General features: G+C 44.4%; 1 protein-coding gene across 3 annotated transcripts in view; it reads right to left on the bottom strand.

Moving 5' to 3' along the window:
* Positions 1 to 15,966, bottom strand: part of RIC8B (RIC8 guanine nucleotide exchange factor B) — a 68,028-nt gene extending 52,062 nt beyond the window's left edge. The window contains exons 1-2 of one of the 3 annotated variants that reach the window (XM_030544997.1): positions 15,786 to 15,966; positions 9,764 to 9,811 (exon numbers count right to left, since the gene is read on the bottom strand). In XM_030544997.1, the coding sequence (XP_030400857.1) occupies positions 9,764 to 9,811; positions 15,786 to 15,872 (135 nt within the window). In that variant the 5' untranslated portion in view covers positions 15,873 to 15,966. The remainder of the gene's footprint in view (positions 1 to 9,763; positions 9,812 to 15,785) is intronic. The other 2 variants (XM_030545005.1, XM_030544996.1) reach the window with 2 other exon arrangements.
* Positions 15,967 to 16,659: the final 693 nt, after the last annotated feature.

Here is a 16,659-nt window from a genome sequence, read left to right as displayed (position 1 = left end):
TCTGGAGGCTGTGCAGGCAATAGTTCTAACAAAGTAGGGGGAGACAGGGTGCCTAGAGATAGGGAAGCAAGAAAAGAAAATCTAGAATTAAAATGCAGAGAGAGACAGGGTCATTTCTACCATGGAGTGAATGACAGCAAGGGTTAAGGAAGCACGGGGGTTATGGTTTAAAGAGGTGTGTGTGTGGGGAGGTGTTTTGTTTTTACACAAAATGTGATAATCATGAGGAAAAAATTAAATGTTACTAAACCATCACATACAAGAGTCAGCTGATAAGGTGCAAAAAAGTAAAGTAAAGGAAGAGAGAAATCCGTGGTTAGAGAAACAATGCTACCAAAGTTTAAACAAAAAGAATGGGAACACTTGTGGCACTTTAGAGACTAACACATTTATTTCAGCATGAGCTTTCGTGAGCTACAGCTCATTTCTTTGGATGCACAGAAGTGAGCTGCAGCTCACGAAAGCTCATGCTGAAATAAATGTGTTAGTCTCTAAGGTGCCACAAATACTCCTGTTCTTTTTGCGGATACAGACTAATGGCTGCTACTCTGAAAGTTTAAACAGCTGATCATAAAAGAATCAAGAGAAAAATAGAAGTTACTCCCCTGCTGAAACTTTGGGACCACAAGAAACGAACTTATTGGAGCTCTTTTTGCATTTAGCCGATGCTCCTTGATTATTTAAGCTCAATTTTTTTCTCTTTTAATATAAACAATTTTCCTTAGCATCGTAGATTAATTTACTTCCTCTGTTACAGCAAAGGTATCGTTAAGCTTATAAACTACTTCTGGCTATGAAAAGTCACTGATAGAGAAATATGACAACATATTAGGAAACCACAGCTCCAGCCACAAAAATGCTGCCGTTTTCCAAACTTTAAAAAAATGTCACTTAACAAAAAAACTTCGATTGTTACCTCATAAGGGGGTTCCAGGCCCACTACAAGTGAACAACAACATTAGGTTATCAGGCTGGTTATTTGTTTTACTGAAATATTCAGTAGAATGATTCTACAATTCCAGGCTAATTCAGTTCACTGCCCCACACAAGGAAAACATGATTCAGTGAGAAACTGCAGGCCTAGGTTCTGCAGCCACTAGGAGACTGTAAAGTCACCCTCTGGCTGGAGGGTCCTATAATACTTAGGCAAAACAGGTAAGACATGATCCCAGAAAATCAAATTTTACTTTTAAGTGTGGTTATGCTAACATGGCTTTTTTTTTAAATCGAGGTGTGGCATTACCTTGGGGTCTGATCATCCTTAAAATATCTGCTTAAAGAGCCCTATAGATATGCTTTATTTTTATTTCTATTCACAACAGGCATGTGTAATTCTGCAATATCAGTATGCACTGCGTACACTGCGTGAGATGAAGTCAAGTGCCTCTAGCTCCCAAGAAGTACTATAAGATAGCGATATACACCAGAGTGAAGTAATTATTAGGTTTTAAAGAGTTAATAAAACCAAATTATTGACTCAGATGAGTCCCATGTTTCTATGCCATTCTTGTTTGATAGTCTATATTTTATTGTTAAAAAAAATCTTGTGCTTGGGATGATTTCAAGAAAGAAAAAGGCAAGAAAAACAGCTGAAAATTTAGCTTGATTTTTTTATTATGTTTCTATTTTTTTTTTTGAACAGATGGACCCCACTGTGGAAAAAGTGGTAAATGTGTACATATAGTATTTCCAAAACTCTCATCTGATTTTTACCCACTTGTCATATAATTCACCTTCAACAGCTTAGCCAATGAAAATGAAGTGCCTATCCTCCCATCCTCCAGGTCACCTTTTAAACTCTGCATACAGAAGAAAGAAAATATATACAAATAAAGAGTCCAATCCTGCCATGCCTTCCTCAAGAGTAATCACTTAGCATAAGGACTACTCACAAGACTCTGTAGGACAAGTCCAAAGATCACAAAACATTAAGGCAAATTATGATTTTTTCAGTTTAAGTTAATGGCCACAACTGAAAGTAGTGAGTGCATGTTTTCCAGAAGCTTGATTTCCAAGGAAACTTTGCTCCTAGAAGCCCTAGTTCATGTGGTCGCCAATCATGTGCACACACATCTAGACTGGAAGGAGAGGGAGAAAGGATTCATGGAGACAGCAAAAATACTTCAAATACATATTAAGGAATTTGCATATTAAATCAGTGAGCTCACTCATGCCTCACTGTGGCCATGTTTACAACTTTAAGGGCTTGTCTATATTTCCTGCTAAATTGGCACTGCTGTGATCAATGCAGCAGTGTTGATTTGGTGGGTTTGGTGAGACAAGCTAAGTCGATGGCAGAGCGTTCTCCCATAGAGGTGATCTCCACCTTCCCAAGAGGCAGAAGGTAAGTTAGTGGGAGAGCATCTCCTGTCAACATAGCACAGTGTAGACACTAGGGTGACCAGACAGCAAGTGTGAAAAATTGGGATGGGTTGGGAGGGGTAATAGGATCCTATAAGAAAGAGACTCCAAAATCAGGACTGTCCCTATAAAATCGGGACATCTAGTCACCCTAGTAGACATCCTATAAGTTGATCTAAGTTACGTCGACTTCAGTTATGTAACTTAGGTCAACTTACAGCATTAGTGTAGACCAGCCCTAAGTTTAAAGATTATGTTCCCCTCAAAAGCTTTCAAGACCTTGTCTGTTAAGAGGTTTCAAAGATGGTTCTCTGACAGAAAATCTTAAATAACGGCCCTGAGTAAACACCATTTTGCTTAAAGCAGCGTAGTAGTAAGGAGAATGGGCTGCAAAAAAAAAAGCTGTAAAGCAATCGGACAACCCTGCAGCATATAGAATGATGCCAACAAAGCACATTAAAAACTTAGACATGATGCAGTTACACACACTTCTAAAGTTATATGAGCTGAACAGCTGGATAGTCAATTCAAACAATTGCAAGTATGTTTGTATTTTGGAGACAATACTGATGCTTATATTTGAATATGCAATCAATACGCTTAATCCCTTCCACAGGACTACAGGTTACAGTGTCAAACTCATGCAGTGCTACCACAAGTAACAAAGAAGAGCGGAATCTTCACAATTTAGGAGTTTTTAGATGAACAGCTGGAAACAAGTTTCACAGTTTATAGGAAGGGTGTTGAATAAGATGTCAAGAATGAAGGAAGATAAGACACCACCAGAAAATTACTGAGAGCGGAACAGAAGCCAAGTCAACAGGAAGGGAATTAGAGAACTAATATATAGAGGGACTTGTGCATTATTTAAAGTTCTTTATTTTTGGTTGGGTTTATATAGAGGCCTAGAATGTCAGTGTACATAGTAGTAACATATTTAAAACATTCATAGATATGTCAAGTCATCTTAGCCATTTTGTTTTTGTTAGATTTTTATTTATATAATTTAGAACTATGATTAAGACTGCGACATATATTAACTACTTTGATAGTCAGAAACTAACGTCTTCAGGTACCATATCTAGTTTTAAGTAGAAGTATGTTGGATATTAAACCCACTGTACCCTCAAACATTCCCATATATCGATACTAAATACTTTTTTCTAGCTTGTGTGTATTGAGTAAATTCACATATTGCCTTGGAATCCATTTCTGCGCTTGACTCATGAAGACACATTGTTCCTGTATAAGTGGTCTAGCTCAGTGGTTCTCATTACTGTGGGCTGGGACCTCATTTTAACGGGTTCGCCAGGGCTGGTATTAGACTTGCTGGGCCCTAGGGTGTCATAGTATAATTCCTAAATCTGGACCTTAGCGTCCAGGATATGGGTACTAGCATAAAGTCCTCTAAGCCTAATTACCAGCTTAGAATCTGTAGCGCTGCCACCAATCAGGAATTTTTATGGCCTGATACCCTCTGGTCCCCCCAAAACCTTCCCAGGGGACCCCAAGACCCAGATCTCGAGTCTCACAACAAAGGGAAATAAACCATTCCCTCCCACCTCTTTACCTCCTCCCAGATCTTTCCTGCCTGGGTAACTAGGAGATACCATGAATCAATTCCTTGAAACACAACACAGAGAGATCAAGTTTCTCTCTCCCCCTCACCCAGAGGCAACACAGATTCAAGCTGCCTGAATCTAACACAAAGAGGAAATTTACCTTTCCTTTCTCCCCAGCAATTCCCTGGTATATACAGACTCAATTTCTTTGAGCCTTAATTACGAGAGAAAAATCAACAGGTCTTACAAGCAAAACTTTTAATAAAAAAGAAAAAAAGTAAAAGGTTTATCTCTGCACTTTAGATGGTAAACAGTTACAGGGTCTTTCAACTTATAAACAATAGAAAGAAACTTTCTCCAGCAGAAACACAATTTAAGCTACTTCCAGCAAGTACACATATGCAAATGGAAAAAAACAAATTAAAAGACTACGAAGCCTTTTCTTACTTACAATTCTGAATAGATAAGAGACTGTAGCAGGGAGATTAGCAGAAACCTGGTTGCACCTCTAGCCCCATCCAGGACCCAGAGAGAACAAAGCCAAACCCCAAACCCACAAACAAAGGCTTCCCTCCACGAGATTTGAAAGTATCTTGTCTCCTGATTGGTCCTCTGGTCAGGTGTTTGCAGGTCACTGTTTGTTAACCCTTTATAGGTGAAACAGACATTAACCCTTAGCTATCTGTTTATGACATAGGGCTGAAGCCCAAGCCCAAGCCCCAGCCCCACTGCCCAGAGCCGAAGTCAGGTTATAGGCCCCCTGCCTGGGGCTGAAGCCCTTGGGCTTCTGCTTTGGCCCTCCATGCTGGGCAGAGGGCCTCAGGCTTCAGTCCCCCCCTCCTGGGGTCATGTAGTAATTTCTCTTGTCAGAAGGGGGTCACAATGCAATGAGTTTGAGAACCCCTGATCTAGAGAATCCTAATTTTCTTGAATGTTCTTGTTCTTCAAATAACTGCACATGGCAACTGATTCTTTAAATAACTGTACCCACTTATGGTGTCCACATTCCCCAGAATAGCAGTTCAGAATGTCTTCTCTAGCAATGCCCAACAGCGGTCATGCATGTGCTCCCTTTCATCCCATCCCCAGGGAATAAAGGGTACAGCAATCTCAACCTCCATTCAATTCCTTGGAACTGCTTTAGGTAAATGAATTGGAACAACAGTGTTCATCTATTATTCTTGTTACTGAGTGTTTGGGCTGGAAGTTAATAGTTTGTTTATAGTTGGTTACTTTTTACTGTTTCAGTTAGCGGCAGTTCAGGAAAAAAGAAAAAAAGAGAGAGTGCAGCTTTCAGAAGAGCCTAAATTCCAGGTTTTAAATCAAGCCAATTCTGGGGAGTAAGGGTGGGGGAGAAGGAACAATAAGCATATGTCATGGCTGAGGAACTCCCAGTTATCCCAGATAACTGTACCATTTGCATGCTCTCCAAGAAGTGGACACAAAGGGAGAAGCAGCCTAAATTGAAGCTTTTTCTTCATTTGGGGGCAGGGGGAGAAAAGAGAATGACCCCACAAAAACATGAAAGCTATGTTGGGCTCTGACCATAGACAACAGCTTCTTCCTTCCTGAGACAGTCTTCCAATTGTCCTATCAGAGTTGTGACACCAAACTCGGGGGCCAGGAAACAGCTGAGGCAAACTCAGGAAGATCCATCGAAACAGTCCTGCTTTCAAGAACTGAATAGTTCTGACTCAACATCAGCTCCAGTACAACTGCAGAGAGGAGCTTTAATCAGCTGTTCTCAAGCTTCATTGCACTACAACTCCCGACAACAAAAATTACTACGTGACCTGGGGGGAGTGGGGAGGCAGTGACTGAAGCCTGAGCCCTGCCACCCTGAGCCCAAAGCCAGAGTCCTGCTGCCCCAGGCAAAAGGGGCCGAAGCCCGAGGGCTTCAGCCCCAGGAGAGGGGGCTGTAACATGAGCCCTGCTGCCCGGGGCACAAGCCGAAGCTTTGGCCCCACAGCCCAGGGGTGAAGCCCTCAGGCTTCAGCTTCAGCCTCGGACCCCAGGAAGTTTAATGCCAGCCCTGACAACTTCACTGAAACAAGGTTGCGACCCACTTTGGGGTCCTGACCCACAGTTTGAGACCAGCTGAGCTTTTCAAAGAATGATTACCTGTGCCGAGTATGAGTGGAGTTTTCAAAAGGAACTGCTACTAGCCACAGGAAAGGATCGGGACTGGAATCCTCAGTACTACGCCACAGCAGGGAGTCAATGCAGATGTCTGCGTCCTCCATAAAAAGAGCTCAAGGGAAGAAGAGTTCTAAAGGTCATCTAAACTTACTTCTCTGTCACCAATTGCATCAGCATCATCCTGCCTGGTACTGGAGTGCTCAAGACAATTCTCTGCAATGCCTCCTCTGTTGGCACTGGCAACTTCAGTCAAGTCCTGCCTCTGCACCAAAGGTTTCAGCTATTGAGGGGTATTCAGTGAGGGAAGAGACATCGGTAACATCCTCTTTGAAGATGTCTTTTACAAATAACTTTGCAGTTCCAAGTAATTCTTTGTGTCTTTTCACCAAACCTCAAGGTCACTTCAGAATCTGAATCACCAATCTTGGAGATTTCCCTGGTTCAAGTACCTTCTTCACAAAAAGAAACAAGGGTACCAGCTACGAAATCTTCTTTGAAACAACACTTCAATAAAATTAAGGATGCAAGTCCCACTTTTATCTTTCAGTGTGTCATGGTTCCTGCATCAGAGTTTTCTTCAGCCAACGACACCAAATCCTCTGCAGCCTCTGATAGGAGTCTTCCATTAAAAAGAAATATCAACAGATAGAAATAATGAGAAGCAGCTTCCTATTACATCTAAGGATGCTCATTCTCACTACGCTCCTTGGTTTCCCCTGAACTGGCCACATCTTTCACATATGGCCTCAATACTCAATTTCAGGAGCAAGTCCTCCCACAATATACGGGATCTATTTGTGACTCACAGTTTGCAGATTCTCAATTCTAATCATTTTCCTTGTCTAGTTCAAGACACAAAGGAACAAGAAATTTTAAGTGATGATGAATCATTCTGATCCTATACTTGATTCTTCTTTCTTACCTGAAGAAATCATTGCACAGGCTACTCCACTTTCAGCTGATGATTTTAAAACTTTTTAGGAATTACTGAAGCATATCGTTTCAGAGTAGCAGCCATGTTAGTCAGTATTCGCAAAAAGAACAGGCACTCCGGGTACTTGAACAGCTCCATATCAATGGGGAAAGTGGAGACTGTGGTGAAGGCAGAGAGGAAGCAGAGCACAGACCACAGGCCGATCCAGAAGGCGGTGAAGGCGTGCTCATCTGGGCTGAAGTAGGAGTTGTGGCAGGGCAGCACACAGTTGGTGATCTGCTCCATCTTCACCTGGTTGTAGAGCAGGTGGCACTCGCTGGACAGAGACACCGTGGGCACCCAGCACTGGCAGCCTGGCTCATAAATTTGTTAGTCTCTAAGGTGCCACAAGTACTTCTGTTTTTTAAGCGCGCACACACACACACACACACACACACACACACACACACACACACACAGAGTTGATTTGAATATAGTTGAGGAAAAAGCATATAAATTATTTGATATTCTGCAATCAGCAGCCCAAGTCAAAGGTGCAATACCTATAATGAAGGGATATTGGATTCACCAAAAGATATCTAGGCTACCCATGCCTCCATTCAGCTACTTTCACCACTTCATGATGGCAACAGATATCAGATGCCATTCAGAAAATCTGAATATTTTTATACTCATCTGGCAGCATCATCGCTGGCTGTTGCTGCAGACAATGAGAGAGCAACACACTGGAAAATCTACTCCCAAAGAGAGAGAAACAAAACAAACCTCAAAACTACATTTTTTCAGAAAGCGTATTCAACATCTTTACAAGCCAGGATAGCAAGTTATCAAGAGACATGATAGCTGCAATGGGATAGACTCAGATTTTAAGGACAAATTATCCTCAGAATGTAGAGATTAATTTAAATTTCTGGAAAAGGACAGTTTATTGCTAAAACTTCTCTTCAAACTGCATTAGATGCTGCTGATTCTGGTGCTCATTCAATGGTTACAGGTATTGTAATGCGACACTCGTCATGGTTATCTGCCTTAGTTTTACCAAAGTTCAACCAGCAATTGAAGACTTGCTATTCAAATGGTCAGAATCTGTTTAGTTCAGTTATAACATTGATGGAGCTGCAGGTTTTTGCCTGGAGCCGGAGCACAGCCGGAGCACAGCTCCAAAGCCCTATTTTATAGAATTCCAAAAACAAGGCATTTCATCCTCAGTCTTCCATCTCCAGATACAGGAAAGCTCAATATTCTTTTTTCATATTTTCAACACCAGAGACCTTCTGAACAATTTAAAGAAAGATCTACATATTAAAAGAAGTCAGCTCAATTACCTTCTCCTGTACTACTCAGTTAGATCAGGCACAAAGACATCAGATTTGATGCAACTGTTAACGATCTTGCACTAATCTACAAAGACCTATGCCCTTTTACGTCACACTCTAATTCCTGTCTATCTTTTTTCCTGCAGGCTTGGATGCCATTCACCACAGATTGATGGGTCCTTCAAGGAGGCAAGGATTGTTATACCATTCGATTGTTATGCCATTGTTATGCCAGGGATAGTAGCTCATTTATGCATACAAGCATTGTACATTTACTTTTATCTGGACAACTGGCTTGTAAAGGGGAAGTCATGAATGCAAGTCATAGCAGCGGCAAGCAGAGTGATTAATTTATTTTCATCCCTGGGTTTGGGAATCAACATGAAGTGAAATGTGGATCTGTCCCGATCTACAGGAGAACTTGGACGAATTCTAGATTGAGTAGCAGTGAGAGCATTCTTTCTATTGAACATATTTCAAATTAAAAAAATTGTATCCTTCACATCTGTACTTACTCTCTGCCTACAATAAGAAAGTTCCAAACTTAGGCCATATGGATTCATATACGTTTGGAAGCTCATTCGCCAGATTGTGTGCCAGACCATTTCAAGCATGGATCAGGTCAGCTTAGAAACCAACATTCCATGATTTGTCATTAAAAGTACTGATTCCAGATCAAATCCTGGAGCCTTGATGGAATGATAGATGACAAAGGGAAATGTGTGTGTGTGGGAATTCCATTTGCTTCTCCAGTCATGTCCAAAGCTCTGATATCCAAAATAGGCTGGGATGCACATATTACCTGTGTCCTCATGGCGTCTGTGATTCACATAAATATACTAGAATTGAGAGTAATGAGATTAGCTTGCAAACCTTTCTGCTTGTCAAAGACTTTTCAATCCACGTTCTCATGGACAATTTTACAGTCACATATTATACAGACAGAGGTTGAGATCAGACCATCTTTTTCAAGAAGCCACAAAAAACTTTCAGAATGGTGTATTCAGAAGCACAGTTTTCACTTCCTGGGAGAAGTGACAGCTCTTCACTTCCTGGGAGAGAAAAATGGTATTGTGTACTCACTAAGTAGGCAAATGTCTTGTTTGACAAATGGAAAATGAAAAATATTCTACTAACCCAAATCTTCCAAGAATGGGGAATTCCATTTGCTTCTACCTGCTCGGTTGAGTTAGCGGTCCCTTCGTTTATTTTTCCTAATCAGAATCTCCAACAAGATTACTTGGCTCTTTTGTTATTTTTCTTTATCAGGTCTTCTGGAACTCTACGTTTCTTTTTCCGAAAGCACAGCAAGGCAAAACATGCATGTCATAATTGTGACAAACTACAGCTGGTTGCGTCACCTTGGTGGTAGCGCACTGTAAACAACACAGAGCAAAGGAAAGACTGCCTGAAAGGGGGCATGCACAAGTAGAAAGGTTTGTTTTGCTTACCTTTCTTTTCTCCTCATCTGCAGGATCGAATTTGAAAGTGGCCCTATTCTGGAGAAAGAAATAAGTTAAATGTAAAATAATTGCCATAATCTGATTAGAACAAATTTCATAGTTTTAACATCAATCTCAATTGATAGAGTGCAAAGGGACTTTCTTGAATCATGTAATCTAACCCACTGCATCCAACTGTGAGACTACAGTAAGGTTGCAATAAGTGCCTCTAAATTGTTCCCCAATTACCTCTATAGTTGTTCTATGAGCCTGGATCCAGGAGCTAAGTAGTTCTAACCTTTACTCCCTTTGTGGTCATGGCCAAGTCACTTAGGGACAAAAACTGACCCCATTGAAATCAGGAGTATTTTTGTCACAAACTTCAATGGCCAGTGGAATCAGGCCAGTGAGATAACTGCAGTTTCCCTTGTGTGCAAGTAGGTATTATCTCCATCTTTACACCTTATACAGGTGTTGAGGTTTAGTTACATGGGTAAAACAGCAAGGCTATCTAGTTGCTCAGGCTTTACAAACATAAGTGGTGCATCTCATTTGTAGGTTGGGAAATTTTGCTTTAAATAGACTTTCCAAGTTTGGGATATTTTTTAAATAATTCACCCAGAAAATGCTGATTCAAATAAAAGTGAGTCCAGTACAAGACCTGTTGACATATTTCTTCAATTTCTAATTTTTACTGGTTGTCTAAATGCATTACCTAGTGTTCTTCTGTTATGGGTACAACTAAGTGTGAGGAATGTGTGATCTAACAGAATTTGAGCTAGTAATAGACATTAGTTCTATTTTAGGCTTTTGAGTAACAGCTGTGTTAGTCTGTATCCGCAAGAACAGGAGTACTTGTGGCAAGTGCTCTAGTTCTATTTTAGAATATTATGAACTATATTAATAATTAATCAGCACTCAAGTGGCAAAAAATATTGTTAGAAACTTTTTCTTAACTTGAGAACACCAATTTGTTATTTTAACAATATTTGGTCTTTAAGAATGCTAAAGAGAGATGGAAAGCAATAGAGTGCATGACTCTTGCTAAGCTATGTAATTTTATCTAATAAAATGAATATTGAATCTTTACTATCTCTGTCCTTTAACAGTATAAGAGGAAAAAATGACAAGCTGCTACTTTTCATACAAATGATCCAAAGGACAAGCATTACTGCTTTACATGGCTTATCTACAGGCACTCTCCCTTGCACGGCACCAAGCATGCACCTATGTTGGCAAAAACTGGACGTCTAACTCACTATCAAAAGCTACAGCATCAGTCTCTTCAAGCAACAACATGCTCTCAAGGTCAAATTATGATTCTTTTTACTCCCCTCACATCAGACCTGCCCAACAATGCAAGAAGTGGTAGCTGTTTTTGACTACACTTAGTGGTCATGAAGGTACCAGCAGGTCTCTGGGTAGAAAGAAGCAGAGGACAGGCTTTGGATATATGTCTTTAGGAAACAAAATCTGGCTCAGTATTAAGTGGAACTCCCCCAAGCACAACATCTATTAGAGCTAGATGGTAAGAGTTCAAAAAAATACCACCTTCTCATCACAGATGTCTGAGTGAAAGAAAGGGGCCCAGACCTTGGCAGCATCTTTTTATTGATATGACACCTTGAAAAGACTAGAGAAACCTTTAGTAGGGGTAAGGTATCTTTGAGCAAGAGAGAAAACACACATTTGGTGTACCCACTGCAAATGAGGCCAGGGAGTGGAAAGAGAAGGAATGAGCATCTAAATAAATGCTTGTTTAAACAGCCATCTGCAACCACCAAGAAACAGCTCTTAAAAGTTAGAGGCCATGTCTACATCTAAAATTTTGCAGCGCTGGTTGTTACAGCTGTATTAGTACAGCTGTATAGGGCCAGCGCTGCAGAGTGGCCACACTTACAGCAACCAGCGCTGCAAGTGGTGTTAGATGTGGCCACACTGCAGCGCTGTTGGGCGGCTTCAAGGGGGGTTCCGGGAACGCGAGAGCAAACCGGGAAAGGAGACCAGCTTCGCCGCGGTTTGCTCTCGCGTTCCCGGAACCACCCTGCAAACCGCAGGGAAGGAGACCTGCTTGCTCGGGGTTCCGGGAACGAGAGAGCAAAGCGGGAAAGGAGACCAGCTTCGCCGCGGTTTGCTCTCGCGTTCCCGGAGCCACCCAGCAAACCGCAGGGAAGGAGACCTGCTTGCTCGGGGTTCCGGGAACGAGAGAGCAAACCGGGAAAGGAGACCAGCTTCGCCACGGTTTGCTCTCGCGTTCCCCGAACCACCCTGCAAACCGCAGGGAAGGAGACCTGCTTGCTCAGGGTTCCGGGAACGAGAGAGCAAACCGGGAAAGGAGACCAGCTTGATTACCAGAGGCTTCCTCCTTCCACGGAGGTCAAGAAAAGCGCTGGTAAGTGTCTACATTGGATTACCAGCGCTGGATCACCAGCGCTGGATCCTCTACACCCGAGACAAAACGGGAGTACGGCCAGCGCTGCAAACAGGGAGTTGCAGCGCTGGTGGTGCCCTGCAGATGTGTACACCTTCAAAGTTGCAGCGCTGTAACTCCCTCACCAGCGCTGCAACTTTCTGATGTAGACAAGCCCAGAGACACACAGAACTGGGTCCTTCTATTAAAGAAATAACTTTTGTTTTGTAGGGAGATAAGTTATCTGCTGCTTTTAGAATTTGCTGGGTTTTCTTTTCTTAAAAATTTGAAAAGCGTGCCTAGAGTAATAGGTGTTTTTTTCATGTGCCTTAAGAAATCTAACTATCAGTTTGTAATGGCCCCTAGATTTAGAGTTCAAAATAAGCCTTTAACTGCATCCAAAAGCATGCTAGAAGATACAGCTGTTCTCCAAAGTCTGAAGTAACAGTGGTCTGATGGAATAAGGATTTAGGCACCTACTTCCTATGTCAAATTATCTTCAAAAATAGACACCACCACCTAGGGTTGCCAACCCTCCCAGACTGGCCAGGAGTTTCCCGGAATCGGTCTTGAGCTCCTGGTGGCTATTAAAAGCAATCTGGGAGATTTTAATAGGCCGCTAAAAGTCCAGTCGGCAGCACAGCGGGGCTAAGTCAGGCTCCCTATCTGCCCTGGCTCCGTGCGGCTCCTGGAAGCGATCTGCACATCCCTCTGGCTCCTAGGTGTAGAGATGGCCAAGGGGGTTTCTGTGCACTGTCTCCAAAATTCCCATTGGCTGAGCTTCCCAGCCAATGGGAGCTGCAGGGGTGGTACCTGTAGGCAGGGGCAGCACACAGCTGCCCCTGAGCCTGACCAAATGCTTCCGGGAGCCACCTGAGGTACGTGCTGCCCAGCTGGAGCCTGCACCCCAACCCCTTGCCCCAGCCCTGAGTTCCCTTCCACACCCAAACTCCCTCCCAAAGCCCACACCCCGCACATCCTCTTGCACCCCAACCCCCTGCCCCAGGCTCAGCGCAGAGCCTCTTCCCACACTCCAAACTCCTCAGCCCCACCCCCTCTTGAACCCCAATCCCCTGTCTCAGGACAGTGAAAGATGGGGGGGGGAAGAGATGAAGTGAGCAGGGGGCAGGGTTTCGGAGGAAGTGAGGGGCAAGGCTGTCTGGGTTTGTGCGATTAGACAATTGGTATTCTTACACCACAACAACAATCTAGATGTCATGAAGTTCATATCAGACAAAAACAGAACCAATCATCTAACCCAGCAGTTCTCAAACTGTGGGTTGGGACCCCAAAGTGGGTCGCGACACCGTTTTAATGGTGTTACCAGGGCTGGTATTAGACTTGCTGGGGCCAAAGCTGAAGCCCCATTTCCCCAGGGCCAAATCCCAAGCCCCACCCCTGGGGTCAAAGTTGAAGCCTGAGGGCTTCATCCCTGGATGGCAAGTCTCAGGTTAGCCTCTCACAGCCCCCCCTCCCCAGGGCTGAAGCCCTTGGGCTTCAACTTTGCTCTCCTCCCTCCCCCCCACAAGACAAAGGGACTTGGGCTTTGGCTTTGCCTGCCCCCCACCCCTCCTGAGGAGGCAGGGCTCAGGCTTCGGTCCCTCCTCCTGGGGTTGTGTGGTAATTTTTGTTGCCAGAAGGGGGTCATGGTACAATGAAGTTTGAGAACTCCTGATCTAGCCCAACAAGTGAAAAACTACACTTCTGGCTCTCATGCTACTAGGGAATCCAAAAATATCCCCAACCCCCTTGATTTCAAATGGGCATATACCCCTGTGGTAACAGACGCAGACATGCCCTTTGCCACCACTCACTAGATGCTTCTTGCCAGCATCCTCTGCTCAGCCTTTTCTGAACTGAGCTTCAGCAGGCTTTCTTGCACATTTATGCCCTTACCTTGGCCAGGTACACAAGCAAATTTAATAAACTACCCTCCTGGATTTTATGAAAGAGACAGAGCTCCTTGTTATTCACATACTGATAGCAGTTACACAGACCACTTGGTCTCCACATCACCTAGTGGGGCCTCACATATACACCAAGCAGGATGAGTAACAAGAGAACCCTATCCAAGAAGTTACCCAACATCATATTCCAGGAGAAAAGAATGGAATGACTCAAGCCCAATCCCAACCACTCCCCCACCAACTCTGCAGTCATATTATCAAAACCTTGCCGTCACTGGTGCTACTATAGGCTGGTGGCAAAGCTAAAAAAAATATGATATTCTTATTTCTGAACGTGGCTGTTATTTTGTGAGGAGTAAATAATGAGGACATTACAGGGAAGGTTAATAGTCATACAGAATTCATAAAGTGCATGGTGATTTATAGCCTAGGCAAGGTGATAAGACATTCACATCAGAGTATTTTACAGTGTAATTATATATCAGGATAATGCCTAAAGGTCTCAGTCCAGATCAGGGCCCTTCATGCTACACACTGAACAAACATGACATACCCTAAACCTAAGGAATGACAAATGGGGAGGGAGGAGGGGTAGAGGGAGGAGAAGCTATAAATCACCACACACTTGTAAATATTAACCTGACCTGAAATAGCCTCATTACTGATCCCTCACAAAATAAAACCCCAATCACAAATAAGAATACCATGATTTTTTTCACCTTTGCCATCATCTGGTACCAGTAACTGCATGGTTTTGATTGGAGTGGAGAGAGAGGGTAATAAAGATCTTGTGGTTGATTTGATTTCTTGCATGTATGTCATACAGATACACACATATATACACACACATACTTGGAAAAGGAGAGAGTGTATGAGCATGTGTAAGTCATGTAAGCATTGTGTAATTAAATATCTTCCCATGTGGAACTAAGCAGTATTTGTGGGAGAGACAGTGGAAGGTACATGGACTGAGATATGAGAGTAGAGACCAGGTGAAGGAGCAAAGGAAGATATTTCAGGGAGGTGTATTTGGAGATCACTTAAGAAAGACTTGTTAATTTGTGGAAATTTACAAGGTTTAAAAAAAAAGGGGGGGGGTGTTTAGAGGCAGTAAGGAGGGGCTCCAGCAAAGAACAATGATTATGGGAGGAAACAGGAAAGAATGGGAATATAGTAAGGTATCTGAGGCAGGAACAGGGATACACAAGAGAAGGGGTAATCCGGAAGCAGGCGTTAAAAGGGGAGCTGGAATAAGGAGAGATAACAGGTGTCAGTGACCAATGGAGGGGCGTCACTTGGAGTCATGAAGAGCAATTCAGGGAGTAACGGGGGGTTGTGCGGTGCATGGAGAGCAGTCCCGAGCGGCGGTGTCACCCGGTGTCGGTGGGAGAGTTTAACGAGGGTAAATCCGAGGGGGGGGGGGAGCTGGCGAGGGTTATGGCGGGGCTGGGGCGGTAAATGCGGTTATAACACGGGGCGGCGAGGGAGGGAAGCGAGCGGGCGGGTCAGGGCAGAGGAGGCTGCTGGCAGCGCTGTGCCCAGGAAGCTAGAAGCGGGGGGGACAGCGACGCTGGGCGGGGGGGGGGGGGACGCGAGGGCGGGGCGGCACACGGCGGGCTGTGAGTGACGGGGGGGTTATACCGAGGGCTGCGGCTGTGGTGACGGTGGGTTATATCGAGGCCTGGGACGGGGGCTCCCCGGGGGGGGCCGTTACCTTCTCGTTGTACCGGCCCAGGACCTGCTCGAGGCTCTCGGCCCCGCCGCGCCCCCTCACGGCCTCCAGCGCCGTCTCCAACTCCATGGAGCCGCGGTCACCGCAGCTCCTCCGCCAGCGGCAGCCAACACCCACCCAGCTGCTCCCCGACCTTCCACCCTTCACCGCCAATGACGCCACGTTTGCCCTGGAAACCAACGGCCTGGCCCCGCCCGGCCCCTGCTGAGTAGGCGGGGCGAAAAGGCGAAGGGAGACTTCGGTCGCTATTGGCTAGAACGTCCAGGGGGGGCGGGCTCTTGCCCATTTAATCGTTCCTATTGGTGGCGCTCTATTTCCCTCCGCATTCGGGGCAGAAGCCCCCAGACGCACCCTCAGGCAAGGCCGAGACTGGTAGAGACTACATTTCCCAGCGTACAGTGCGTCACCAAAACGGCCATGCCTGGCGGGACCCACCGCCTATTCGTGATGTGTTGCATGCTGGGAGTCGTAGTCCGTACGGGCTATGCCTATGGAGGTGTTAGCAGGGGCGGGAAGGCGGAGAAGCTTTAATTATCACAGTCTCCACTGGAGCATTGACGTGCTCTGGTTGTGACTGTGTGTGCCTTGTCCCCCACTCCGTGCCTCAGTTTCCCCAGCTGCCCGATGGCCATCATGACATGTCCCTACCGTGGTGGCTAATACAACTAATAACAGCATGCATTTAGCCCCTGTTGCAGGCTCTCTACCATTTATGTCCTTTTGGAGGAGGCTGCAAATATTGGTCCTACTATGGAGGTTACCTCTTGTGCAAGTATGCACACCACACAATTGGACAGAGTCTTTGGATTCTGTGGCATGCTCTACACACTTCAACCTCACCAGACTACTGTACCCC

Source organism: Gopherus evgoodei, chromosome 1 (genome assembly GCF_007399415.2).
Source record: "Gopherus evgoodei ecotype Sinaloan lineage chromosome 1, rGopEvg1_v1.p, whole genome shotgun sequence".
Classification (NCBI taxonomy): Eukaryota; Metazoa; Chordata; order Testudines; family Testudinidae; genus Gopherus; species Gopherus evgoodei.
This window is presented reverse-complemented; position numbering and strand designations above follow the sequence as displayed.